The 27,524-nt window shown below is 36.0% G+C and overlaps 1 protein-coding gene across 2 annotated transcripts in view; it reads right to left on the bottom strand.

Annotated features, from left to right (window-relative positions):
• The window catches only part of ZDHHC17 (zinc finger DHHC-type containing 17), a 70,510-nt gene that overhangs the window by 9,781 nt on the left and 33,205 nt on the right, over positions 1-27,524 (bottom strand). For both annotated transcript variants that reach the window (XR_003533662.1, XM_027679758.1), the window contains exons 6-13: positions 21,693-21,757; positions 20,283-20,445; positions 15,644-15,769; positions 14,239-14,381; positions 11,987-12,087; positions 4,900-5,024; positions 1,764-1,826; positions 526-619 (exon numbers count right to left, since the gene is read on the bottom strand). Coding sequence is in view for 1 of the 2 variants with exons in the window: in XM_027679758.1 (XP_027535559.1) it covers positions 526-619; positions 1,764-1,826; positions 4,900-5,024; positions 11,987-12,087; positions 14,239-14,381; positions 15,644-15,769; positions 20,283-20,445; positions 21,693-21,757 (880 nt within the window). In the remaining variant the exon portion in view is untranslated. The remainder of the gene's footprint in view (positions 1-525; positions 620-1,763; positions 1,827-4,899; positions 5,025-11,986; positions 12,088-14,238; positions 14,382-15,643; positions 15,770-20,282; positions 20,446-21,692; positions 21,758-27,524) is intronic.

Here is a 27,524-nt window from a genome sequence, read left to right as displayed (position 1 = left end):
TTAGAGACTTTATTCCTGTTCTATATCCATTCCTTTCATAATCACTGGGGAGAATAAAAGACAACCTGGATGGTCAAAAAGAGGAGAATACCTCAATAGGAAGTCATTCTGTATCTAACTGCTATAATCATGACATTTTTCAATATGTTTACTTTCTCATTAAATTACTGAATCTTATTGGTGAAAATTAAAATCTTATATCTTATGTAATGGATAACAGTTGTGGAATTGGCATGTGCCTTTTCAGAAGTTAAGCTTTGCATCTTTTCATTACTAGAGTTTATGTTGATAAAAATACATATAGGAAACTGAATTAGACACAGAGCAATTTTAAGGACAGACAATACAAATGAGAATAAAGCACAAAACTACACATAGAAAAAGAATTTAGCTCAATATTGAAAATTTTTTTCTTCTACCAAAAGTCCTCGACTGTTTTTCTCAGACTTTGGCAGAAGCCAAGTCACTTTCACCATGAAACAAGAAGAGACAAAACCTTGCACAGCATTTTAGCAAATTACTCACCTACACAGTTACCCACCCATGGGCAGTGGTGATCAAACTTTGCTATACATCGATTGCAAACACCACAGTGTTTGGACCTCACTGGCTTCCGTATCTGTAATAGTTATTGACACTTGTTTAGAAAAGCAAATTACCCTGATATATTTTAAACAGAAAAACCCCAAACCCTCAATTTAAATGTAAATTGATTCTGCTATTGTTAATTCCTTAGAGAACTTCAAACTTGATGCTAATTCTTAAAGCAATTCCAGCTATTAAACTTAATCTATACATTGTTTAACACAAACATCTTTACAACCACACTGAAATGATTTTCATGCTGTTTTTGTTACACAAAGGATTATTTTCTCCATACAAAGTTCTTCTATCACCCCCACCAAATGAGCTTTGTAGAGCAACCAGCTTCATTTCAGCTTTTTAACAATGAAAATACAGAATGAGCCTGAGTTCCACAATTCTGTCAGTATCATTTGTAACTGAGCTCTAATATAAACTCTTCAGGTTATTTTCTAAAGACAGAAATACAACTCAACAAGCAGAACTTGGTGGAACTTAAAATGCTAAATTACTCCCAACAATTTTTCTTGAAAGGTTATGTTTTGAAAGAAGTGGTCTAATATACATATATATATATACACACACACCTATCTATCTATCTATATATGTATGTACACACATGGTTTTTAAGGTGCCAAATCTGTATATAATTTACCAGCTTCAAAACTAGGAATATTAACATCACTCATGTTCTATATAGGTCAGAGCTTTGCAGTGTAAGACTGATAATCTTTAGAACTTTATATTTACTAGTTAACTTCCAAAGAAGAAACATATTACATTTCCTTATGAAAATTAAGATTTTTTTTTCCCCCTCCTGACTACTGCCAAATAGAGAAATGCACTTAATTTTTGAACAAAGTATTTTATTAGAAGCACAACATAATTTTTGTTGTGAGTTACAGAGGCAGTGGAATGTCACCTGTGATTTTCATAACTTGTTAGGTGTATAACCAAACATCTTGGTAGACATACTTGGATTTTGACACTGGCAAGTTATTTCCACAGTGATCTTTTTTTTCCTCTTACTGTTGCATTTTTTTTGTGTACAGACATGTTATTTATTGAAAACACACTTAAATTAAGGTCAAATATGTGCTCATTATTGGAAGATTAATTTTGGCTTAGCATTAAAGGAAAAAATAATAGTAAATGCTGAAATTTAGTTAAAAAAACACTACCAAGCAGGTACTGCAGAATATACTGAGGTCCAGACTTCCTGTCTCTGCAAGTTCTACTATTGTCTGCAGCAAAAAAAAAAGAAAAAAGGAAAAAATATAATTTAGCACATAAATAAATGCTGATAAATCATTTTCAGACCCATAGTTGTGAACTCTTTATGTCAGGTAATTTCTACACACAGCAACAAATTAAATTCAGATGAAACTGATTTTTAATCTCTTTATTAAACCAATATGCACATTCTTCTTCTAAGTTCACTTCTAAATTAATTCTAGCTTATACTTATTCCTAGTCTATTTAGGTTTAACTAGAGAAAAAGCAAGCTTATAGTAACTTTGATACATCCAGAGTGATCAGCAACAGTTTGACTAACATGTTAAACCTATTAACATTAATGCAGTTGAATTTCCAAACAAGAACATAAGTAAAACTGGCTAGCAGGATCTGCCACTCTAAAAACAGGCTTGCTTTACAGCGGTTCCTCAGATGTTGAAGTTTCAAGAAAGAAAATAAATAATGCAAACCAAACCTCCTCTTACAAATATTCTTAAGGGTCATCACACTAAATGACGGCATTTTATTTTGTACACTCCTTCAGTACCCACTTCATTGTTGGAAAAGAAGGAACCTATTACTCCACTAAATGGTTTCCCAGAATTTTTAAAATTCAGCAGCTAAAAACATGCCATGTGAGACATGCCATGACATTTGCAACATATGGAAAATATCCCCAAAACATCTTTTGCCAGCATAGCCTTCCTTGAACTAGAAGGAATTCTCTCAGCATAAACAGCTTAATGGCAAATAGATTAATCTACCACTCCCTTTCAAACCACATATATTGTTTCATCAAGCTGGTTTCTCATTGCACAAGCAATAAAATAGTCCTTACAATTATTTTCTCATCATAGCAATACAATGATAACTTCCTTAATTAGATGATGAAAACTAAGGTACCTTGACTGAAATCACAGTTTTCCTCTAAAATACTAAACTGGTTAGGAAAAATATATGGAAACTTTTTCTCAAAGTAACCAGTAAAAGCTGGCTGATACTAAAGTCTGAAAGCTGCACTATTTTTTTTCCCCTTGATTGTTATATTTCCACCTACTATTTGCACAGTATCCTTGCCCCCCCCACTGTAACCCTTCATATTCCCTCTCCAAGCGACCACTGACATTCAGAAGCCCTTCCAGGTTCCTCTTGCAACTTGCCAACTTCCAGTTCTTTGCGTCCCTTTCTCACCCCTTCTCCCATCATTGCTCCAAAATTTCCCAGTATAGGACTTGAAGATAAAGGGCTCCCTCACAAGAGAGACTTTTGTATATTATCCAGATGAATAGACAGCAAAAAACCTATTAAGACATACCTACCCTGATTTTAATGCTGCTGACATGACTTTTGGACAATTTTATACAATACATTTTGGACAATTTCATAAATAGTCCATCTGATTTCAGTGGGAGTATAACACTACACTACAGACTCACAAAAGGATGCACAAAGGAATGTACATGGTGTGTTGCACAACACTGGTGTTCAGTACTGTCCACAAACAAAATCCCAAAGCTCAGGAGAACAGAACAAGAGCAGACGAATAGCTTTTAAATGTAACTTTCATGCAGACCCAGAGGCACTCAAGGTAGAGCCGCATCATTATACTTTGTAAACCTTTGTCTATTTTCTATGCTTTTGAACTATATTAAGAGCGACTTCGGTTATTTTGTAACACAGAAGAAAGAACATGACATATTAGAATAACAAACATCTGAAACTGTTGCTTACTACACATTTCCAAACATACTTGGTCATCTGGAATTAAAAGAATTTTTTTGCTTACTTATTCCAAAGCTAAAGGCTAACTCAGCATTAAATACTTGGAGACAAATTATGAAAATATTAGGAAGTGCTACACTGCACAAAGGTAAGGCACGTCCTACAGTGGTTCATACCCATGACAATAGAACATTTTACAATGTGGTTAGCTGCAATGTAAGAAATCCAAAACATTCACAGCCATATGCATCTGCCTGAAGAAATTGCATTATGCAATTCCTACCAGTTCAATAAGGCTTTTGCAACCACACTTAACTACTTAAGCAAGTAGATCAAATGAATTGCATATTTGTGCAATTTGCTGAATGCAAACCAAAGTGCCATTGCTGACTGTTCTATTTTAGTCCAATTGAAGAAAGAGAACTTAGTTTGGGATTTACTTTGGCAAAACTGCCATAGCAGAAATGGAATTTGCAGAGTAAATCTAAAATCTGCACGCTGACTAACAACTTGGTTATAACCTATTGGAGAATACAAAAATCATTTAATCTACCACAACCATCCTTTTAAGGGCTATTATCATTTCATTCCTACATAAGGATGTAATTCCAAATGGTCTGACATTGATCCACACAGGTGTTTTCACAAGTAACCATGAAGTAAAAGCTCAAAACTCATTTTTGGTGCGATGTGGTCTAGGAAACTTAAAACAAACCAAAGCAAACAAAATGCTTCTGCTGCTTGTATAATTGTGGCATATTCAATGCTTACTTTGGCTGCTGAGAACAAGATACTTCAATTAAAAAAAAATCTGAAACGCTAAAAATAATGATATAATGTCTTAGAAAGGAATCCTTAGATCATCCATATTTTCTCTAATACTTATGCCAAAGCAAAAGCCCACCCCAAACCACTACGGGTTTTGGTTGTTTTAGCCTCAAAAAGTTTGTCACCCTAATAGTTTTAGACACAAAGGTAAGGAAAATTAGAGATGCTTAAAAGTCTGGAAAACTTTTATAAAAGTAACTAACACTTTTCCTGTAATGGGCTATATGTTTCAGCAGGGCAGAAGTCTGAAACTTCTCATTTTCTTTTTCACCCAAATGCTTTTCAAACTTTTTATCTTGAAAATTCAAGTCAGAATTTTATTTTGCTACTCAAAATGACCAATATGCAATTTTGCACCAGTAAGACTTGAAATGTATTCCAAATGTAAAAAAAAAGAAATCTGGAAGACTTTGCAACATTTTAAACCTTTTGTTATACAACTTACTGAAATTTAATGTACTGGACAGCAAACTACTCTGATCAGCTGCTGGAAGGCTGTTGAAGAACAAGTTTCACATCTCATGGCTTTACCTTTTTCTTTTGTTCTTCCGTGGCTTTGATGATTCCTGGATCAGATTTCCAGGATTTTCCAAAATTGTAGAAAAGTGCAACGCTATTAGCAAGGAATGGAAGATGTATAAAGAAAAAATTGAGATGTGTTTACAGTCAAGGAATCTAAAGCATAAAACTACATTTCCTCCTGAACATACCCACTGACAATTCTAAAATAAAATAAAATTTAGTTACATTTTTACTAAAGCCCTCGAGTCACTGTCTTCTGAATTAACAAAATTCAGCACTGCTGTAAGAACTAGTTTGGTACTTACTATTTTCTATTGCCCAAACTTCAAAACTTACTTTCAAGAATGCTGTACTCCATAAGGCATTTCTAAAGCATTTATCTTTCTAAAGAATGAGTAACAATAGTTCAGGTTTTGCAATAATTTTCTCTTTTAATTAAATTAAATCCCGTGAAATTTATTTTCTTAATAACTATTTCCTGTTTTCACAAAGATTTCAGAGCTCTATTTATAAGATAGACATTTGACTGCCTATGTTGTCAGTGGCTTGACATTCCTGTGAGATCACAGGACTGACTGTTTCCAGCCATAGAAGGAATTGTGCTGCAATGACCAGTGTTGCGTGGCAATCCTGTCCCAACACCACTTATCTCCAAGAAAGATGGTGTCTGAAACCTGGTCTATAATAAGGCAGTACCCATATTTTGCATCAATGACAGTTATTTTTAACATACTAATATGTTTAATGCTTACGAAATCACAGAATTTATTATTCTCTGGAAGTGTCTATAAAATCACTTACCATATAAAGACAGAAAATAACCATTTGTATTAAAATACATTTCCTGCATTGAATGTCTTGGCATAAAATATGCCTTAGAGCATAGTCTTAGAGCACTCGACATTTCTTCAGAGAATTAAAACATTTCTTAGCAATGATGTTGAAAAACCAAATACTTCAGATATGCTTCTTCCACAAGAGGTGGAATATTATGTATTCTGATAAACCTACAAAAGACTTGACTAAACCTGACTAAAGATACCTGCTGTAAGTCATAAGCGCAAGGAGATGCCCTACACTTGACAAAGCTGTGGTGGCAGAAGCCTCTACAGCACTGTCCAAGCAAAAAAGACATCTATTACTCATGCACAAATCACTGCACACTCAAATAACACTACATTTTGAGAAAGTTAAATAAATACATACAGATCTAAGTAACTTGTGATGTGAAAGAACCCTGAAATGCAAACAAATACAAGCAGGCCTCTTTTTTACTTCTGAAATGCTAACGAAGTCTCGGTCATGTGAAGTGTATCCCAACTAATTTTTGTTCTCCTTCTGTTGGTGGGAGGAACTGGCTGTGAATTGGTAATAAAAAATATTGGCAAGTTAAATTAAAATTTTAATAATGTATCTTATATAGCAGAATATTAGTATTATCTCACTAAAGGCTAATTAATCTTTCCTCTAACAAGCTGTTTCCTGCTAGTTTATAACAGGGGGAAAAAAACATAGCTATACTATAACCTTAACACTCATAGGTCTATTTTATACATTACAGATGAAAAGCTCTGACTTCAAAATTTATACAGTCCAACTTCTTCCTATTTTTTTTTCTAAAACTATCTGCTGCCAAGAATAAGCCAGTTCAACTGATTTGTCTAGCTAGATAGATTACATTTTCTTTAGAATACTAAAAGAATCACTGGGGGGTTTACTGCAACAGTTAAAACTGTTTTTTCACTAAAAGTACCTTAATCAGACACCTGTTACAAACAATAAAGATACAATTGAAAATAATTATATGACCCATTCCTAATTACCATGCATCATGTCTAGACTTTTAAAGAAGATAGAGGGAAAGACAGTTTATTTTCTATCTAGTAAGAGGGTTTTATAACCTTAACGCTTTGGAATTGTTTTTTTACTAAGTAAAATTTGCACAACTTGTGTGATAAAGAAGCTGTTCATTTTCTGAACTTACATTCCCCCATTTTACTCCATTAAATACAGAGAGAACATAAAAGACATCCCACGGAGTTTGTTTTTCCTGTCCTTTCACCACAGTGGTGTCAGACAAGTGCAATGCTGACAATGTAAATGGCAGCAGATAAGGTGCTTCTGTGCTGAGGATGGGTGTAGGAATAGTTGTGCTTTCGGAAGAATTTGTAACGGGAAAGCTAGAAACTCATTTTCGCTTCTCAAGAAGGCACTTTTTTCCCCCCTTCTGCAGTCCAGAGGGGGTTGCAGAGAGAGCTGTGTTATCTCTCTCTCTGCTATGCCAGAAAAAGACAACCCTAACAGACACGTACAGAGGCCTTGGGAAGGCGAGGGAAAAACAGAGAGGATACTAAAGGCCCTGGAGAGGGTGGGAACTTGCCTTTTCTCCCTTGGGCCTGGTGCTTCAATAGCACTGTCAGGTATTTTTAAGTTTCTCGTGTTCTGGCCTTCTAAATAAACTTCTGAATTCTTTCCACTGCCTTGGCATTTCTGGGGATACCTACATATATTTCTTTACAATGGGAGATGTTGGGAGGCTACAAAAGAAGTCAAAAGTTTTCTTCTCCAGCATATTTCCGGTATGTGAGGTGGATAAACAACTCCAGCTGCAGGATTCATCTCACCCACCGTAAATCACTCAGTATGCCTTCACACACATCGGAACGGAAAAAAGCCACATCCCACCTACCTTTAGTATCAAAATATTTAAATTAGGTCAGAGAAGCAGAGCCCCACAAGTAGTTATTTTTTGTCACTGGCTATGAAGAGTGCTTAAACATTAAACTTCAATACAGATGTTCACACTTGAGGTATCTAACATCATGCTGAACTCCTCTGTGAAGTTATCATCTTGCATCACAGACATCTCTCAAAACTCTCCATATGTAAGAAACCCTTGGAGGTTTGCAATAGCTTCACAGTAGGGAATTGGTTCTCAAGAGAGTGCCTCGTTTTGCCCTACCATCCTCATTTATAACTACAAGGAAAAATACATTACTACATTATTAAAGGCTGAAAAATGCATGATACAGCAAGCATTCACCTTCTGCCTTGCCACCAGTTTGCTGTCTTTTATGCAATTGCCCCAGTTTTCACTGAGAGAGACAAAATAGAAACACCCCATTAAAACTTCCTACTTCTAGTCTTGATCAATATCCTTTAATTATCAGAATAAATACAAGAGGCTTCCTCATATTCAGATGGAACTTTCTGTGGATCAGTTTCTGTCTGCTGCCTCTTGTCCCATCGCTTGGCACCATTAGAAGAGCCTGGTTCCATCCTCTTATAGATATTGATGAGATTCCCTTTCGGTCATCTCTTCTCAAGGCTGAACAGGCCCAACTCCCTCAGCCTGTCCTCATTAGAGAGATGCTCCAGAACCTCAACTCATAACAGCTGTACATCTGGATCCAATAGTCCAGGTAGACAACACCAAATAGCTAAATGAGAAGCCTCATTTTACTGGGCATTTATTAGACAAAATCCATCTGTAATTAACTGAAGCTCTGCAAAAGCCCTCTACATCCATTTCTACCCAACATTAAAAAATCCCTTAGCTTGCAAATAAATTAGGGTATCTCCTTTAACCCAGATTTTTTTTTCTTTAGAAAAAGAATTTAGACATGGGAACAGAAGTTCTGGATACCTGGGCCCAGAGTTTGGATTTTTTGGGTCTTCGGTTCCTCTAGAAACATGGCTGCTGCCTTCTTTCTTTCTGCATGCAAGGCTTTTTACTGTTTTCCTTAAACTAATTTTGGTAATAGGAATTTTTTTAAAACTGCTTAACTGTACCAATTAGCTCGTTACAGTTTTTAAAATCCTGTGCTATTGTATCAGCTTTGTGAAAGCATGAAAATCATCATGAATTCTCTTATACCCAGTTTTAAAATGATGCTTAACTGAAAAAGCGTGCAAAACCTAAAACCCATCAATACATGAAGTATATTTGAAATAAAATAATCAATACGGTATTAGTCAATGATGAATTATTTTTAAAAATATAAATTGGCTTATATAATCTCATTATCTCAGCATTGCAAGTAGTATGCTATAACAAAAAAAGCTTACTTAATCAAAACTGCACACTGCCATTTGCACCAAATGGAAGTGGCAGAAACAAAACAAAATACAGTGAATATTTTGGGTTACAGCAAACTCTGACATCGTAGAAAAACAGAGCAGTATAGGTATGTTCTGACATAACAGGCACTATTTGTTCAGCTGGAACCCAAAAGACTGCAAGAACAACTGAGATATGAACTCCGTACACGTGCCCTGGACTTTTACAGGACACAAGAAAACATTCTACCTATAAATGCTAACGAAAAAGAACAAAATGCGAAATTCTAGTCTCACATTATTAAAAGTGCAATTTTAAATAAGGTTTTTTTCTTTTAACAATAAGACTAAATTAAAATATAGTGATTTACTGTGTAGGATTTTTGAGGGCATTTGCCCCCTACTCTCCAAACAGTAGAAGACTAGAATACATTACAGAGCAAGACATAACTATCCTTTGTTATGGGCAAAATATAGTTACAAGGAAGCAGCAAAACAGTGGCATGGAAGCATAGGACAATAAACTCATCTACAGACTCATAAATACATAAACCATAACTTCCTGATTCTCTGCAAGAATAGGATTTCTATTTTAACAAATAATCAGACTCAGAAGCTGCTCAGGAAAAATCCAACAAAATGGAAACATTTACAAAAAAAAAATCAGTACACTTTCAAGATTAGTCTTTTGGAAGGCACATCATTAAACCTTAGAATTTAGAGCCTTATTTTTCATGTGACCAGCCTGAAATTCAAGAAATGCACTGCTAATCTTTGGGTTTATTTGTTCTTTATGATACATTGTATCAACTACCTTTTTCTGTCCCATTAGGATTAAAACCACAAGACCTGATGATCTTCCAGACACCTTCAACATATCTACGAGAAAAGAAAATTCTTACCAAACAAACAAAGATTAAAGTAGCACTTGCAGCAGTTAAGACCTTTATGTTATTTATAATATAAAGTTCCAGCAAGGCAATTCCTGATAGTTCTTTAAGATTAGAAACTTTTTTCCCTGAGCAAAAGACACTCAGAATTTGTGAAAACTACCAGGACAGGTTTTATCACTTGAACATTACAGAATATAAGTAGTACTCTAGTCTGCTGTAAGCAATCCTATGAAGCTGTAAAAATGCAAGAATTTTTTTCTCCAACCACAACGCTGTGCCTCATGCTATAAAATTAGAGCAGGCATGCAACTTCTTTTTTCCAAAAAAGCTACAGGGCAATTTTCCAGAAGAAGAATGAATTTGGAATCTTATTGCAAAGACTTCCAATTAAAAATCAACAATTAAAGGAAGATGGCCTCAGGCACTCAAGTCTCTAAAAGTGCTTGTCAGAGAATTGTGTCAGCTCTAATGAAAGCAATTAGTAACTGAAGGTTTTAGACTACTACTTCCGTGTACAAAAAGACTGTAGGAAAGGTTTTGAGACACCAGCTCAGGACAGAATTTTATTGACATTCTGAAGTCAGGCTTTATTAGGGTAACTGATTGTCTATGGTTACTACTCCTAGTGGGCAATTAACATTATTCTATGACAAAAAAAATATGCCGAACTTCAAGCTGTTTAATCTGAACACTAACATAAATGAAAATCTAAGCAAGGTGGGACAAAAAAGAAGGAAACATGAGCTTCAGGATAAAAGCCTCACAATGCGACAGCCTTAATACAGGTCACCATTGAGTTGCGTTGACTGTGCAGCCATTTTAATGCAGTCAAGAACTTTAAATCAAAGTTGGACACCTTCTTAGATTTGGTTCAAGCTGATGTTATGTTAGCACAAGAAAGAATTTCACAGTAGATCAACATTTGCAACCCAAAACATGTAGTAGCACTGGCAAACATAAGTTTCTATTTTTAACTACTACTTTTTTAAATGTTTTTCATATTCATTTTGTACTCGCTTTCCTCATTCTGCAGCCACTAAGTAAATTTGAGTTAAAACATAGAAAATCAGACCAGGCAGAGAGACTGGTAGTAGGACCAGCATTTCTAAATAACTGTTTCAAGACATACTTACATTAATATTGATATGATTTTTTAATTTTTAAGGTTTTTTTTTTTAAACATGACATAGCGGTCATTTCCATTCGCGTGAGACTCCTATTCATAGCAGCACCTTCGCAAACACTGTCAGAATTGAAGCCAAAGGTAGCACAGACACAGGGTCTCCTCTCTGTTCTCAACCCAAAAATACAAGGCTCATTTAGCTAAGGATGTAAAACATATTAACAAGATGCCAAAAGGTACGCTCTGTTATGATCCTATTTCATGGCAATTCCTTCCATAATGAAAAGAAAACCAGTTTCTAGAAAATCCAAGCCAGGATCCTCATAAAGTTCACTTCAACAATTTACAGCTGTAAGAACTGTATTAAGCACCAAATCTCTATTTTGTTTTCTTGCCTACTGAAATTACAATACCGAAGAAAGTTATTTAAAAATCTGTGGTGGAAAACTCATATTCCTCAGTGAACTCTGAATCAATTTCTACCTCCGTGAGTATAAAAAGTTCATATCTAGACAGACAATCAAAGCAAGAAAAAGATGGGCATATGAAGAATCTCTGTAATCTAGTGTTGTTTATACATATATTTTCAAACATATCTAAAGTTTGTATGGGATTTGCAAAATCTTTAGGAAGAACTAAATATGAAACCAATTCCATTGGAATTAATATAGACTATGAAATGGCCTACTGCTTTTCTGAAAAGTACGGTCTAGAAAATGCAGTCAATTATACCGTGTCACCTCACAGCTAGAGAATATTTTGTAGAGTTGGTAACATTCCCTCCACATAAGACATGGTGTAAAGCTCAGGAAATATTGCAGACTACTGTAAGCCAATTTTGAGGAAAATCTTTCACTTACCAAAGCAAAGAAATAAAATAATTACCATTAATACAGAAAGCAATGTTTAATGGAGATCCGCTTTTTAAAATTTTTATTGGCTTACTTATATGTAGGATATAGCTGGGTAATTCCTCATACTATTAAGATAAAAAAAATTAGTGTACACAAAGAAAGGATATCATTCCAAAACCAGAAGAACCACGTCACGTACATCCAGAATTTCGTTGCCAAATATATTCCAAGAGGCAGTGCACTGTGCATGGAGTGATCAAAGAATGACCTGTAAAGTAGGAAAAATGTCACGTGGCATATTTCTACTTATAAAAAGTAAATCCTGAACTACTGCTTTAGAAAAACACTTCCTGTTTAAATATGTACTATATGGGATATTGCAAAATACATTTTTCTCACTTTTCCCTTCAAAGTTCATGAGAATTTCCTTTTTTCAACCTGTCAAGAACTGGCCAAGAAAGGCAGAATAAGTAAATACTCATGCTAAAACTACACTGTGAAAGCAGCTAGGAACCTGTGAGATTCCTAGCCACATGGACAGTGGCTGCAAACTATATTTCCTTTTGAGATTCCAATACTAAAGAAATTTTGGAAACCCATACAATGAAAATGGCATGTTAAAATTACTTCAGTAACAAAAACTTAAGAGATCATGGTGGCATCAGCCTTGAAATATTTTAGATTACTGAATATTTTGCTTCTGTTACAGTTGCCAACAAAAAAAAATCCAGATTAAATCATTTCCCATATCACTATATTTGCCGAGTTCTAAGATAGAATGCTGTTACTTTAATTAAAAAAAAAAAAGTAACTAGGTTACTCCACATTCAAGAAAAAATTGCTATGAACCATAGGAAAAGCCACACTCTAAACAGGTAAACTCCCAAAAATAAAACTTCTTGCATCATCTGTCTAAACACTCTGCTTTTTCTGCTGGTGGTGCTCTCAGGGCTGCCACAAACAAATGTGTGCAGGGAGTAGGTTCCATTTTGCTTCTTCACTTCCTTGCAGTATCCCTCTCTAATAGAAGTTCCTTAAGTTTTTTGAGAAAACCCTATAAGGAATATGAGCTAATGTGATGAGTAATTAGTGAATATACATTTGGACACACAGGGGTTACTCTGCACTCATCTTTCAGTGAGTTCTGTGCATTTTTGCGTGTGTGTGAAAGCAAGGAGAAAAACACAGCTAAGCAGATTAGCTAAAATTCAACAGGAAAAGAAAACACTATTAGAACAACAGCAGAAGTTTAATTTGAACCTGGATTTTGTGAAAAACACTTAAAAAGGATTTATACTAAATATTAAGCAAAGGATAAGAGAAAGTTATCCTTTCTCTTATGTTAGTAAGAAAAAGAGAATGTTAATCCTGAACATGTCAGGTAGAACAAAAATATAAAACTTGACAAAACACAATCTTCAGAGACAAAAAAATCTTATTCTGCCTTTCTGTAGGAGGCATGGTTGAGGATTTGCATTGCCAAATGATTTTTGCGGGAGGAAGTCAGCAAATTGCACAGCCTCAGAGATAACAAAAACACTAAACAGATCATCCCCAAGATCCTTCAAAAGCTTGATGACCCTCCACCTACCTTGTGGTGTATTAAGTTCACTAAAACCTTCTGAACTTGGCTTAAGCAAGAGATATATTTTCCTCTTCATACAGAAAGGAAAGAGAACCAAGTGATTCTAATAAACATGACATCCAACGCCAGAAAAGTAGAACACTTTAAGCACAGAGGTACAAAAAGGGTACCTATCCATGCTATGCACAATAAAAAAAAGCAAAGGATAGATGAAGTATTCTACAGATTTTGAAAATCCGCTGGAATGTGGCTATATGTGTGTGTGTGCACGTATATTCGTAGGTGCATTTACATATATTTAAAGTAATCATAATCACAACTAAAATTCTTTATGATCAGGTAACAAAATGTACAAAAAACACTACTGGAAAGTAGCCACCCCTTTCCACAAAAACAGAAGCTACAAAATCTGACTCCGACTTAATTTCTCTCTTTAGATGTCTTTGGGTATTTAAATTCTTAACTAGCAAAAAAGAAAGTTGTAATAGTACGCTTGCACATAATCTTTCTTCTATTACTTTGCAGTAACTTTCCCACTGACTGCTTTCTGCAAAATTCATGCTGATAACTCTTTGTAGACAGACATTCAGCACCCTCCTCTGGATAACAACTGAATTTCTGCTCTGCTGTTAGCTTCTATTAGCTCGGTGGTATTCACCCAAAGTATGTGTTTTGCAAGACAACAGAGCATCACATGAGCTAAAGTTGCACAAGATCTTTCCCAGAAATAGTAATAAAAAACAATTCCAACAAGTAGAAATTTAAGACTATCTATCAAGTAAAAATGCCAGTAAAATACATGCACACTAAACAGTGTCCTGGTAAAACACTTACTTGGAAAGGAACTGCACCATAGCCCAAACGCCACCATACATCAGCCCTTTAATGAGCCAAGAATCAATGTCTAGGTCTGCTATAAACCCAACCAGCCAAATAACTAGGAAAGGAGTTCCCAGCATAACCTTCTGACGGAATTCCTACATAGAAACAAATACCAGTAAGTAACTCTATTTTCAGGAACAGACTATTATAATATTTTCTAATAAACAGGACAGTCACAAAAACTTAATTTTTCAGGAAGCTTGACATTGAGGAATGAATCTTCATAAATTTTTCATTTATTGTATTTCCATATCTTTAAAGTATTTGCAAGGAAAATAAGCCTTCCTAGAATTTTATAACAAATCAGTAACTTTGTTCTTTTAGCACTGCCTTCTAAAGATTTTGCTGTTAATGCAGAATCAAAGCAACAGTAGGGTTTTTTCAAGAGTCTGTCAGTGTATAAACTGCTACACAGCACACAGCAATCTCAGTGAACTCTAAAGACTACACTTGTATAAGTAATAAGGGCATACTGAAGCACTATGAAGATAGGACCTTTTTTTGTCTTATACTGTATGGGTACAACTCCTGATGAGGGTAGAGAACTCTTTCCAGATATTCAAAGCACAGTGATAATGCACATGTACACACAATGCAATGTACAAATCACTTCAGGTCAATAATCACTGCATTGTTACAGTTCCACAGGGTTAAAGCATAGGCTGTAGCCAGTACTTTAAGCACCTTGATGCAATATATCTTTAAATGAAGAAGTTATAACAAATCAGTATTAGCAAAACTTAATATCCAACATAACACTCTACCTGAGTGTTGTGATGGATACTAAGAAAACATTAACTCTGTAAAAGTCATCAAACAATAGGCAGGAGAGCAGTTCTTCATGCTAAAGCAGTGTATTACCCCCTACAACCTCTTTTCCTGCCTCCTCCTATCTGCAGTATTAAGTAATAACCTGAGAAGCAAAAGGCCTCCACATTAGAGATTCATATATTACATTATACTACCAACACTGACTGCTTCTTTCATTCAAGACAAATAATACATAGAGAGGAGATCAGAGTTCAGGATACCCAAAATGCTTCTTTCCTCAGCTACTTGACAGTCAGCTGTGGAAAGTTCTGGCTAACTCCAAAACCACCAAATCACTTGGTGCTTTCCTAGCATTTGGTTAGCATAAAACTAAAGGTGTGTGGAGGTTTAGGGTTTTTTTCCATCTGCCTTGAATAAAGCACATTTTTCTTCTTTTGCAATTACTTTTGTCATGACAAAAAGACATTTCTTAAAGCTGAAATGTGGGGAAAACACAGTCCTGAACTGCTTCCCTTAAACAAACACACGTCTCCAAACCAAGAGCAGCAGTAAGACTGATTTACGCAAGTGTTATACTACTACTTACCTTATCAGCTTTTAGTTTTCTCAGAAAGGATGGACTGTCATATCCCTTTGCCTGCCTTGCTTCTTGTAGGTGATTGATCATCCAAACGTTCTTCCTCTGTTTTGCGAGATCAAGTGGTGATTCTCCCTGTCAAGGGTTTAAAAGTGGGAAACATCCAATTTAAAAAGAAAATGCATTCAGAGCACTTTTGAAACAGAAGATTGGCTGGTAAAAATAATACATTTTAAATCAGTTTAAGATACAATCTGGCATACTTGACACCAAACATCATTCATTCCTTTTGGTCTTTTTCACTCTCATAACTACACATGCGTGGACAAGTCGAATATTAAATGTGTGATCCTCACAAGATATATGTCCTTACATAGCAGTAATTGTTGCCTTTGGCATAACACATCTATGTTTCACTATTCTACACACAGTCTACTAGTCCATAAATGAAAGACTGTGCTTCCCCCTCAGCAATTGACAGGCAGCAGAAATCAAGCAAAGAATAAGAACTTGTGACCCACTGGATCATGGTAAATCTCTCAAGTCTAAAGCCTCACTTCCCAATTAATTCTCTGCCTTTTTGGCAGATTGATGCCACTCGTATTATGGAACACTTCTATAAGGATTTTTTTCCCCCACAAGCTTCATGTTCCTATGTTCATCTCAGTTACTGAAGTCCCAGAAAACAGAAAAGAATAAACTGATTGCTCATGTCCAACTATTTTCAAAACTCTGAGCTTTTATGCTGAGCTTGGGCTTCACGGACTTTGGGTGCTAAGCCAGCAATGGTCCATGTTTCTTCTTCCATACTTTCAGAGAGGACTGACAGATGAAGCAAAAGAGAAACACAGAGAGAGATACAGGGGCCAAAGGTGCCTACAAAACTGATTTGATTTTATTGTTTTTTAAACATTTAGCAAGAGAGCTAAATGAAAGTTATTGACTGGATCTAAAATTATAGAGGAGGCAAGAGACAACCAATTGCAGGTACCTCCAGCTTCAGTTTTGCATTTGACTCTTCCTCTCTTCTACTGGAGTTAACTCCCCTCCTAAACAAACCATTCATGGAGGCTTGAAAAATGGCTGAATCCTCCATCGCTCGGCCCCCTCCTAAAAAAAAAGTACAGACAGGTACCAGAAACTGAAATTACCCAGAAAGGGCAATAATTACTATAGACAGAAGCGATTTCAAAGATTAAAAACTACAGTTAAGACAAGGGGAATTGAATACTTAACTGTCATTTTTGCCTTTGAAATCTTGCTCCATATCTTTAGGAGAGTAAATAGCACAGTCTACAGATTATGAAGTGAAGCTTTTTGCTACTTAACAGGACCTTGCGCTCCTTCTGTGCGTGAAGTTCAACTAACAAAATCAGTTAAAAAAGAATAACCTTTTGACTTAACGTGGCTTCAAAGTTATTTAGCCAGATGTTTAATAAAAAACAGATTAAGTTAACTCCATCCTCAACAGAAATGCCTGAAATCAAACTACGGTGCCTGCTTCATCACAAGTTTAATAGCTAATATATGGGAAACTCCAGAGATGCTGTTGTTTTGATATCACCTTATATATCCAGACTGTAAAGATTACCTGTGGACAAGCAATCCCCTCTGGGAGTTGATCTCCCAAGTAAATCCTGAAGTTGTCTTGGGGTCCAGCTGAGCATCCCTTCCACTAGAGGGCCATGAGACACCTAGGAACTGCCTAGATAAAAAAATTGAGGGAGCTTTAAAGAAGTCTTTGACTACGCTTCTCATTATCTGGCCATTTTAATATTCTAGTACTTTCCTTGTATTTACAGTGGATGGCTACCTTGCTTAGACAGCAAAAAAAAAAAAATATACATATACACCTATGTAGGGGAACTTAATCTAGTAACACACTTAAGTTTGCCAGCAAGCAATAAGGCTTCAATAGTGTATATTTCAGATTATTCTTTCTATCTAAGAGTCATTACCATAGTGAACTTCCACGGACAAGCCTAAGATACACTGCATAATCAAGAAACTACATCTGAAGTTCAATAAATGATTCATTAACAGATTTTAAAAAAAAAAAATCTTCCTTAAACCATAAGAGCTCTTTCAGATCTCTATCTCTCTCTAGTAAAAAAAGGAGCTTCTGCTTATATTAAAATAAAATTCACAAACTTCTACCAAGCCCCCTGTGAGAACACAAATCCCTGGGAAATCCTGTCCTCATCTGCTCAATCTGTCTGCTGGTATAAGATAATTTCCTTAACAAAAAATTTAACCAAACAAAAAAACCCCACTCTACTTTGATTACTGGAAAGCAGCTTCCAACTCAAACATTAATCTAGTTCTCAAAAAGGAAAAAAAAATTTCTTACTACCAAAAGGAAAGTATTATTTTCTTGTACAGCATAATACAAAGAGAGTAAATACACAAACAGGACGAACTCATTCCTTGTATCAAGCTTCACTCTAGAATTAAAGTGCTATTGTTCAAATACTTCACAAACTGTCATGCAAAGTAAATAACACCTTATGAGATGACTGGTCCCAGTCTTGTGCAAGCCTAGGCAGCCAGCAGCACGTGCCTTTCTAACACAGACTGCCTAGCACTGATAACAACAGAGCTCACATCTAATATTTCAGTCACTTCATAATTTGAAAAAGATGAATGGCTTTCAGCCAATGTATTTCCTTAACCTTCACTGTCGTACCACCGTTCTTGGTCAATTCTGTGGGCTATCTGAGAAAAGGACTTCACTAGAGAGTGCTACAGAAATCTGCAAGTGACTGCATCAGAAAGGAGGCTTTCACAATTCCTTTTTTTTCTGAGGGAACACGACGCAGACATTTAACAACTGGTTTTTGGCTCAAAGAAAACTTTTTTGCTGAACAGTCAAAGGAGGGTCACAAAACTGAGTTTCTATATACCTATAAACATCAATCAAATTTTTATGTTTCCTATATATTTATTACCACTTAAATCAGCATCTCTTATAAAACCACTGGCTGGATGGCAAAATTGCCTCTGCTTGAACGATTTCGATCCTCGAGAAACCTAGACTCCACTGCAGAAGACAGGCAGTGGTTAAACAAACCAGGTACATGTCTTCTGGCATGACTGGAAAGATCATGATCCAGCAGGTTGAAAAATGTATTTTTCTACTGACTGCTGCTGTCTGTCAATAAAGAAGGTAAGACCATGAACTGCTTCAGGCTAGCAGATACTTTTTCACTTGGCCAAGCACAGGAATTTCTGTTACAGATTTCATAAGAGTCCAGAAATGTAAGTAAGGTGATGATTTTAAAACTCTAATCACACTAATCAGTCTGTCAGAAGAATCAGTATGACACACTGACTTTTTTCCCCCACAAAAATACCTTAATTTTTTACCATTAGGTGGCACAGGAAAAAAGCTTTTCAACACAAGAAGCGAGCCTAGAAGCATAATTCATCCACACAACTGACCTTACAGACCAGGAATAATTATTATATATTCATACCACTGCATGCAAGAGGCTAGTTGATTTGTTTCAAACATGTGAAAAGCCATGTGATTTCTTCTAATGAGTTTTCGTTCATGATCATGAGTATTTCTGATATTTTAAAGTGCATTTAGGACCTAGAAGCTACTAACAAAATTTGACTGCACCTTTAAAAGGCTGTTCCATGCTCTTAAAGAAAATTGGTGTGTATGTTATTTTTTTTGCATATTTCTACCACTTGTGGCCAAGCAAAATAGGCCTTGGCCATCTTAATCAGTAGGAAAAATGGCAAAAGGTCAAACAAATTTATTTAAGTATTTAATATTTTATAAATGTAGATTTATAGCTCTGTTTTCAAGTGTAACCACTCCATCTGTAACATTCTTTAAGTGGAAAATACAAACATTTGAAGAGAAACTGAGTAGAGAAATTTTTTTCTAAAAGTGAATTCTTCTCCAACACCACAGAAGAAACAGCTTAGGTAGCAAAATGCATCTGATTTGATATATAGAATATCCAGAGGCAATGGATAAAACCACATTCAAAAGGTACAACTTCCAAGGCTGGAGAAGCCTTATAGACTCCAAGTCTATGGCAGAAATTCTAACAGCTGTCTTGCTGGTCTAACATACACAAGAGATGGGCTCTGTTAGTGCAGAATCTAGCTTCATTGTTAAGAAGTTCTGGTAATCAGGCAACCTAAAGTTCAGATGCAAAAAAAAAGAGCCTGTTTTCTTATTTTACTCCTACTGGTATTTTCAGGCCTCCAACTTCCTTACTGACACTTGGTGATAGACTAAAGCATTCGCCAGCTCTCTGGAAGAGAACAGAGATGTCATCTCACATCTCAGTCCAACAAACAGTCACCCCAGAAGTTCACTAGAAGATAGTCAGTCAGGTTTCCAATTTTGCATCCAAATGCACAGGTCTTCATACATGCAGTCTAATTGCACACCCCACTCACATATATTTACACATAATCATTGATACATTATTTTAAAGTGCAGATCTAGTGGTTATGCGTCACTTTTAGGAAAAACTGATTTCCAAATGACATATTAGTGGCATGGCTTTTGCTCCATCTTCATGATCCCATCATACCCACAACAATAACCTATTCTTGAGATTTATCATAGGTTCTGTTATTTCTGCCTCAAACCACTTACAATAAAAACAGACCAAGTGTTTACCTTAATATTTTGAGCATCAACATTTGCTCCAGCTTCTAACAGAAGACTGATAACTGTAGTATTTCCTGCTAGCACAGCCCAGTGCAATGCTGTGTTTTTGTGGTATTTGTCTCCAAGATTAACAGAAACATTAAATGTAAGTAGTAATCGCGTTGGATCCACACTAGAAAAGAAAAGTCTTGTTAGATCTACAGAAGATGAACTCAAATACATACCAGCTTACTGTTCATGCATTCAATTTCTTCGAAGATCATTGATCAGGTACACTATACAATAGCAAAGTGACATTGCTGCTGATTATGAATGGCTCAAATTGTCTTCCCTCCAAAGAGCAATCACAATTCTCTTGACTTATAAAGGAGGTCAGTGAGACAGCTTGTTCTGGGATGTCATGAAACACATTTGCTATACAATTCTGGTTTTGTGTTTACCAAAATCTAACTCTACTAACAAATTTGTAAAAACATGCAAATGATCATATACTTGGACAACTGAAGTTCAAACCATGTTATATTTCCACTTCACAATCCAGAAGATGAAAAGAAAATAGGATGATAAGCTTGGTAATGGCAGGTATTGGTAAAAGCTAGTCTACCAACAATCAATGGAAACACGTCCTTCCAAACAGGAATTTAATTAAAACGAATTTGCTCTCTGGAGAAGTGTTATTCTTCACCAACTTTTTCCAATCATCTCCACAGGAAGATGTGGATTACTGAGTACTTCTTCATAATATCTTCTCTCTTTAATAAGTCATTGTACTGGGTCTGTACTGAAATCCAGTTAATCTCCTCCAAAGTAGCTCCTATGGCACTGTGCTTTGGATTTGTGACCTGAACAGTGTTGATAACACAACAGTGTTTTAGCTATTCCTGAGCAGTGCTTACAGGTTGGGGGTGAACAAGCAGTTGGGAGGGAACACTGGGACAGCTGACCCCAACTGCCAAAAGGAAATTTCAGACCATATAATGTGCTCAGCAATAAAAGCTGGGGGAAAGAAGGAGGAAGCAGGGGATATTCAGAATTAGAGTATCTGCCCTGGCAAGTAACTGTTACAGGTGACCTGGAAGTGGCTAAACTTCTGCCTACCAATGGAAAGCAGTGAATGAATGCCTTATTTTGCTTATCTATTAAACTCATCTCAACTCATGAGTTTTCTCACTTTTACCCTCATGATTCTCATCCCCATCCCACTTGGAGGGAGTGAGGAAGTGGCTGTGGGGGGCTGAGCTGCCAACTGGGATAAACTCACAATAAGCATAAATGAAGAAAGATAAAATGGCAACTGTGGAAAGAACACTGACTAATTAAATAACAATAGAAAAACCCCTTCCAAATAAAAATCAGAAATAGTCACTACTATATGCCACTTGGTTAACAATAAGAGAAAGTCAAAACTGCACATATTACCTATGTGTTCTGTAAGCTGCCCACATTAAAGGTGTCATTCCATTTTGATCCATCATATCTACATCCTAAAAAAAAGGAAAAGAAAAAAATATTGCTGAGAAAAGTAAGCATACTCAAGATCCAGTAGATACAAGGTTTGCAATAAGAAGTAGTATTTTAAGACGAACCATCTGAATTGGAGAAAAACTGGCAAGCTTTTAGCACATAATCAAATAGTACTTAAAAATTAAAAACAAATATTAACACCACCATTGCCAAAATATAACCATTCCAATCTATTTTGGAAACTAAGGAACAGTCATACTGTATAAGACCAGTCATTTCTAAATTACTATTAATCTTCAACATAAAAGATATATGTACATGGTGTATTATTGCATTCAAAATCAGGAGAAAACTAAAATAATGCACCGATATTTAAAAAAATACTTGATAAATTAATATAAATACCACTGTCTGAATCCTACATCCTACTAAATGATAGCTGCCTCTATTTTTCAAATTGCAAAGCAATTTTCCTTAGTTCCCTCAGTTCCAATGATATTTATATATCTGGATATCAAGTTAACGGATGCCAGAGTTTAAACAAAAGCCATTAATAAAAACAACCAACTCAGAAATAAAACTGATCTATAATCAAGTGGTGACTAAATTGATGAGTGAAAATAAATAAATAAAACCAGTATTACATTTAACAGAAGATAGCCACAGAACGACCAAACAGCACCACACAGACAATTCTTTTAAATCCTTCAGAAAGGATTTAATATTTACAGCATTTTTGTCTCTTTCCTCCCCTGCCTCACAACATGGAAGTTGGTAATTCCTAAATACTCTGAGACAGATTAGACTCTCAAGCATATTTGGGCAAGATTCACAGACCAGCACTAACAAAATCACCCTAAGCTAACTTAATGCACCACCTGAAGAGTTTTCCTTAGAGGCAATAGAGATGTCAATATTTCCTATCCCACTCTCCTCAGTTCTTACTAGGAAAAATTATATGGAAAGTGTTAATAAAGTCTTTGGCTTTAGAGACTCCTGACAGAAACCCAGAAAATGAATTATGTCACTTTGTATCACCCCCAGAACCTCCTTCCTTGCCAAATGCCCAGTACTCTGGGATCCCCATTCATGCTGCCACTAGCCTCACCCAGGCAGTTGTTTTCCAAAAAATCCAACTTAGTTCTTCCAAATAATTGCTTTTAAAACATCTCTCTAGCCTGCAGATAACTTTATATTTCTGAGTTTTTACTCTGTTGCTTAATTTAAAAAAAAAAAAGGAAATTTAAAATCCACAATTGATGGAGACGAAAGAGAACTGTTACTTGATTGCACTGTTTGTTCAGAAGAGTTACATGGTCTGAGACCAGAATCCAATTCTGTTTGCTCACAGTACTTGTACAGATTAGATCTTTTCAAGCCTACTAAGACTGCACAACTGCTGGAACTCTCTTTAACCTCCTGTGGTTGAGATAATGAAGGAAATTAGAACCACAGCCCAACCTCAAGTTTGTTCATTCTTGAGAAGCACTACTTTGATTCACAGGTCACATTGTGTGAACAACATACTTGGAAGACTGTACCAATTACTGCGACATGAACAATCCCTCTTTCATCTTTAGATTTCATACAGAAAAGCGCTTCTTTGTGACAGTAGGGACCTGCCTGGACGTAAGTAAAACAATGCCTTCAATGACTCCCCCTGACAAATCATAACTAGGTGACACTCAACTAAATAAAAAAACCAAAATCCATGAGCTCCAGACTATTCCCTGCACATAATTTAACAAAGCAGGCTACAGCTATTACTCATATTAGGCTGCTACGTTGGCTGAGGCAGATCCCTTCTCAAAGGAACTTTAACAAGAGGCCAAGCAACTAAGATTGACTTGTGTACTGTTGTATAGATGTAACAAAGATGATGCAGCTGTGGATAGCAGACACGCGCTCCAACAAACCTCTCATCAAATATTCCTTGATATTTCCAGTACCACAACCAGACAACAAGTGAGACATTTTAAAAAGGAAGCTCTGTTCCTGCTTTTTGCCAAAGAAAAGGCTGAGGCAAAAAAGTAAACCTTCAGCAACTGGTACATATTAAGAGATGGTTCTTCTATTCTGGTGTGCACCAACAGGTAGTTTAGAATGAATTTTTTCTTTAGCTCTTAATGACAGATCAGTGCTCATGGAGGCATGTACCTGTGCTGTTAGGACATGGTACAAGCACTGCAAGAAACAAAGATTCCAACAATAAGTGACACAACGATCAAAAATTGCACATACTGCTGCCCTCTGTATGTGGTTCAAGTGTGAACTCTGTGGACCACAACTGGTAAAATTTTCACTTGTTTCTGAAGTACAACAACTCTTAATCCTAGGACGCTAATAAAAGATTCCACAAAAAGCTTTTGGAGAGGCAAAAATACTGGGGAGAAAGCTTTCTTCATGAAAAGGAACTATTCTGCTGCTTAATACTACTTTCTGAAAGCAATATATGTTTGACAAGGTAAGATTCTGAATAGCAGCTAGAGATCAGAACAGCGTTAGGCTTACAAGGACATTTAACAAGCAATGCTCAAACCAGTACTGTGATACAATACAGTCTTTTCAAAAGCACAGAAAGCATGAAGAGATTCCACTCAAAAGTACATTCAATCGCACAGAAAGGAACCAGGAATTTCATCCTCTTTAGAACCATTACTGCTTATTTCACAAAACACGGACCTTCATAGAAAAGACCCATCACATCCTTATTCAGAATCCTATTCTCCATGAGGAAAAGATCTCTTTCCCGTGGATTGCCCAGGGAAAGGGAAACAGGCTTTAAAAGCATATAGTAAAGAAGATTTATTAGAAAGGGAGATATAGTGAGTCTGACAGTATTTCTTAATTTAGGAAAGATGTGTGCTAGTTATTCAACAAAAGCAGAGATTTTGTAGGATTCCCATGGAATGAACCAAGTGCAGACCAACAAGCAAGGTAACACAGAGAACTAAACTAACCTCAATCTTTCAAACAAAAGCTCTGTTCTGTACACTCCAGTCCATCAAACTCAGAGTCTTGACAATCATGAGGAAGAACACAGCTGGACTTATAATTCTGTAGTGTGTTGTGAGTTGGGTCTAAACAAAACACCTGGTGTAATGGTCTGCGCCCGGTGGAGAGGAGACTCACTGTCAACAGAGGTAACAGTGCTTAGGAGCACTGCTCATGGACTGCAGCACCGAAATAACCAAAGCTGCTGGCACCAGAAAATTGCAACTCTGAGAATAAAAAATTAAGTACTTGATGAATAAGTGCCACTTAAACTATAAAAGTGATAGCTGAACTATAAGTATGAAATAGTTAAACTATAATTTTAGGACTAGAATATTTCTTACAAAATTATTTTACCTGACAAGCAACTTTATAGTCACTCATTATCTGTGACTGAGGTAAGTTACCTCACACATGCCATAGGATGAGAACACATTATTCAACAATTTGACATACCACATCCATATCTTAACTTACTCCAGGTGAATGTTTGTGTATGCTAGGTCCTGATGTGCCTTTGGCATTTTAAGTAGTGCAAGCACAGTGTCAAGCAGTCAAACTGTACACTGAATGATTTTAAGTGCCTTCAAGTTCTTTTCAGTTTTTCTTTCCTGTATTTTTTAAAAATAATGATCTTACCTAAACTTGAACTGTGCTACAGATTCTGTAACTTAAATCTGATTATATTTATATCATGTACTTGCCCCTGGCTTGATTTTGACCCAGGCAACCCACTGACACAAACAACATGAGCAAATTACGATACAGCCAGGTATCAGTCTCTCAAAATTCAGTAAGAGACACGACTAAATAAAAAGCAACAGCTATCAGCCACAGCTGCCTCTTAACTGAGTAATACTTGTTGGCATGAAAGCAGGTCCACTTCCAACTTAAGCCAGAGGGCATCTGACCAAGAGTTCTTCCCCTACACTACACTCCAGAAACTAGAGGACTGGACTCAAGTCTCAGATTGGAAATTGTACCATTGGCTGCTGCAGCCCAGAAGAGAGTGAAGCAGCAAGACAGAAGCTGTGTTCCAGCTCTGCCTCAAAAAGGGACAAGAAGCAATTAGGAGCAACTTCTTAGTCCACCTGTCAGTCCTCTACACAGTTATGAAAGTTGGCTCTTCTCAGACCACACTCATCCACAAAGGCATCAGGACCGAACCAACAACAGCCTACAGTGACTTTCATTTGGACATTTATTTAGCTGTCATTTACCACACTGGTACTACAATTAGGTTCAGAACAAGGGCAAGCCTACTCTTTGCATGTAAGAGAACTTGGCCTCTATAAAGACAAAAGGCAAAAAAGTAGTAGTAGCTCAAGTTTCCAAATCCAAATCATGGCATCACAAAGAAGATGGGGAAAGAAAAAAGGGATTAATGGCCTCATATGCAGTAATTAAAGGAGAATTAAAAAACAGAATTGTGTATTTCCCATAGCTTCTAGAGAAACCATGTAGTTTCTGTAGTTGTATGTAGTACAGCTAGAGAACTAGGAGTTTAGGGATTATTACAATGCTATTAATATTACTATATTTTAAACATACAAATCAATACATAATTTTAAAGTTGAACTTTCTGAAGTGCTATGAAAAATTACTGTTAAATTCAAACTTACATCACAGAAAGGATACAAAAATCATACTTGATAACATTTGAGGGATTTAATAAGAATCAGCCTTTTAAAAGCTATTGATAGCGAGAGCTGTTTCCATGATAACAGGTTTTAAATTTTAAGGCAATTTTTGTGTCTCTATGTAGGTACTCATGTAAAGACACACAGCTTCTTTTGCACCGAAGTATTATAAGCTCAAATAAGTTGGGCAAATCTGTATATAAACTTGAGGACAAACAACATTTACAAGGAGATTTCATAATCAGAGTAGAACACTTTAAAGGCCATTAATACTTCATTAACGCTATGCTTTAAACAAGTTTGTACTTGTATAATATGAGCAAGATGTTTCTAGTAACATAAAACCTACGTACAATTACATGTAATTTGTGAAGAAAATACAAAACTTGTTCCTCATGAAAACGCGTTCCTCTCCAATCATTATTTCTCACAAAATAGCAATTATACAAAATAGGATCAGACTCTTGTTTTGCCTAGCTTACTCTCTATCATACACTAAATACCGTTTTACCAAACGGTTATCAGATACAAACTGAATACTGCCTGGAGCAACAGCTTGGAGGTTTTCACATGTACAGGCATAATTTTCCACAGCAAATTTAGTATTTGTTTTACACAGACCAAACCCACTGATTTCATATTCTATGTGACTCATGGGATCATATCTCACTTGGTATTTGAGAAAATATGCAGAATACAGAAGTGTGAACAGCATTAGTAGGACAGTCATAAGAGGAGGGCTTTGACTTTTCTATATGGTTTATGCAGTAAATCGAGTTTGTGCTTCAGGCACATACCTGCAGGTGAGTAAATCAACAAATTACAGTGTAGGATGAGTAGCAAAAACATGAACAAGTTTTTGAGCAGACAGAATGACAGACAGGACACAACAGAAACAGTAATGAACACATGTTATATACACACTTTACAGCTCTAGCAGTAATAGGAGGGTAGTAAGGTTTGGAGTTGTCTGATTTCATTTCTATTTACACATGCAAGTAATTAGGAAAACAGCAATAAATTAAAAGTTGTTGACTGATGTGTCACTAGATTCTTTATCCATGTATAACTGATGATTCTGAGAAGAATTCTACAATACTTCCTATCATTGTCAGAGTTACAACTAAAGATTAAATTAATTAGAAATAAAGAA

The sequence above is a fragment of the Neopelma chrysocephalum genome, unplaced genomic scaffold (assembly GCF_003984885.1).
Source record: "Neopelma chrysocephalum unplaced genomic scaffold, ASM398488v2 Primary Assembly neopelma1_59, whole genome shotgun sequence".
NCBI lineage: Eukaryota > Metazoa > Chordata > Aves > Passeriformes > Pipridae > Neopelma > Neopelma chrysocephalum.
Note: the sequence above shows the minus strand (reverse complement) of the source record. Positions and strands in the feature narration are given on the sequence as shown.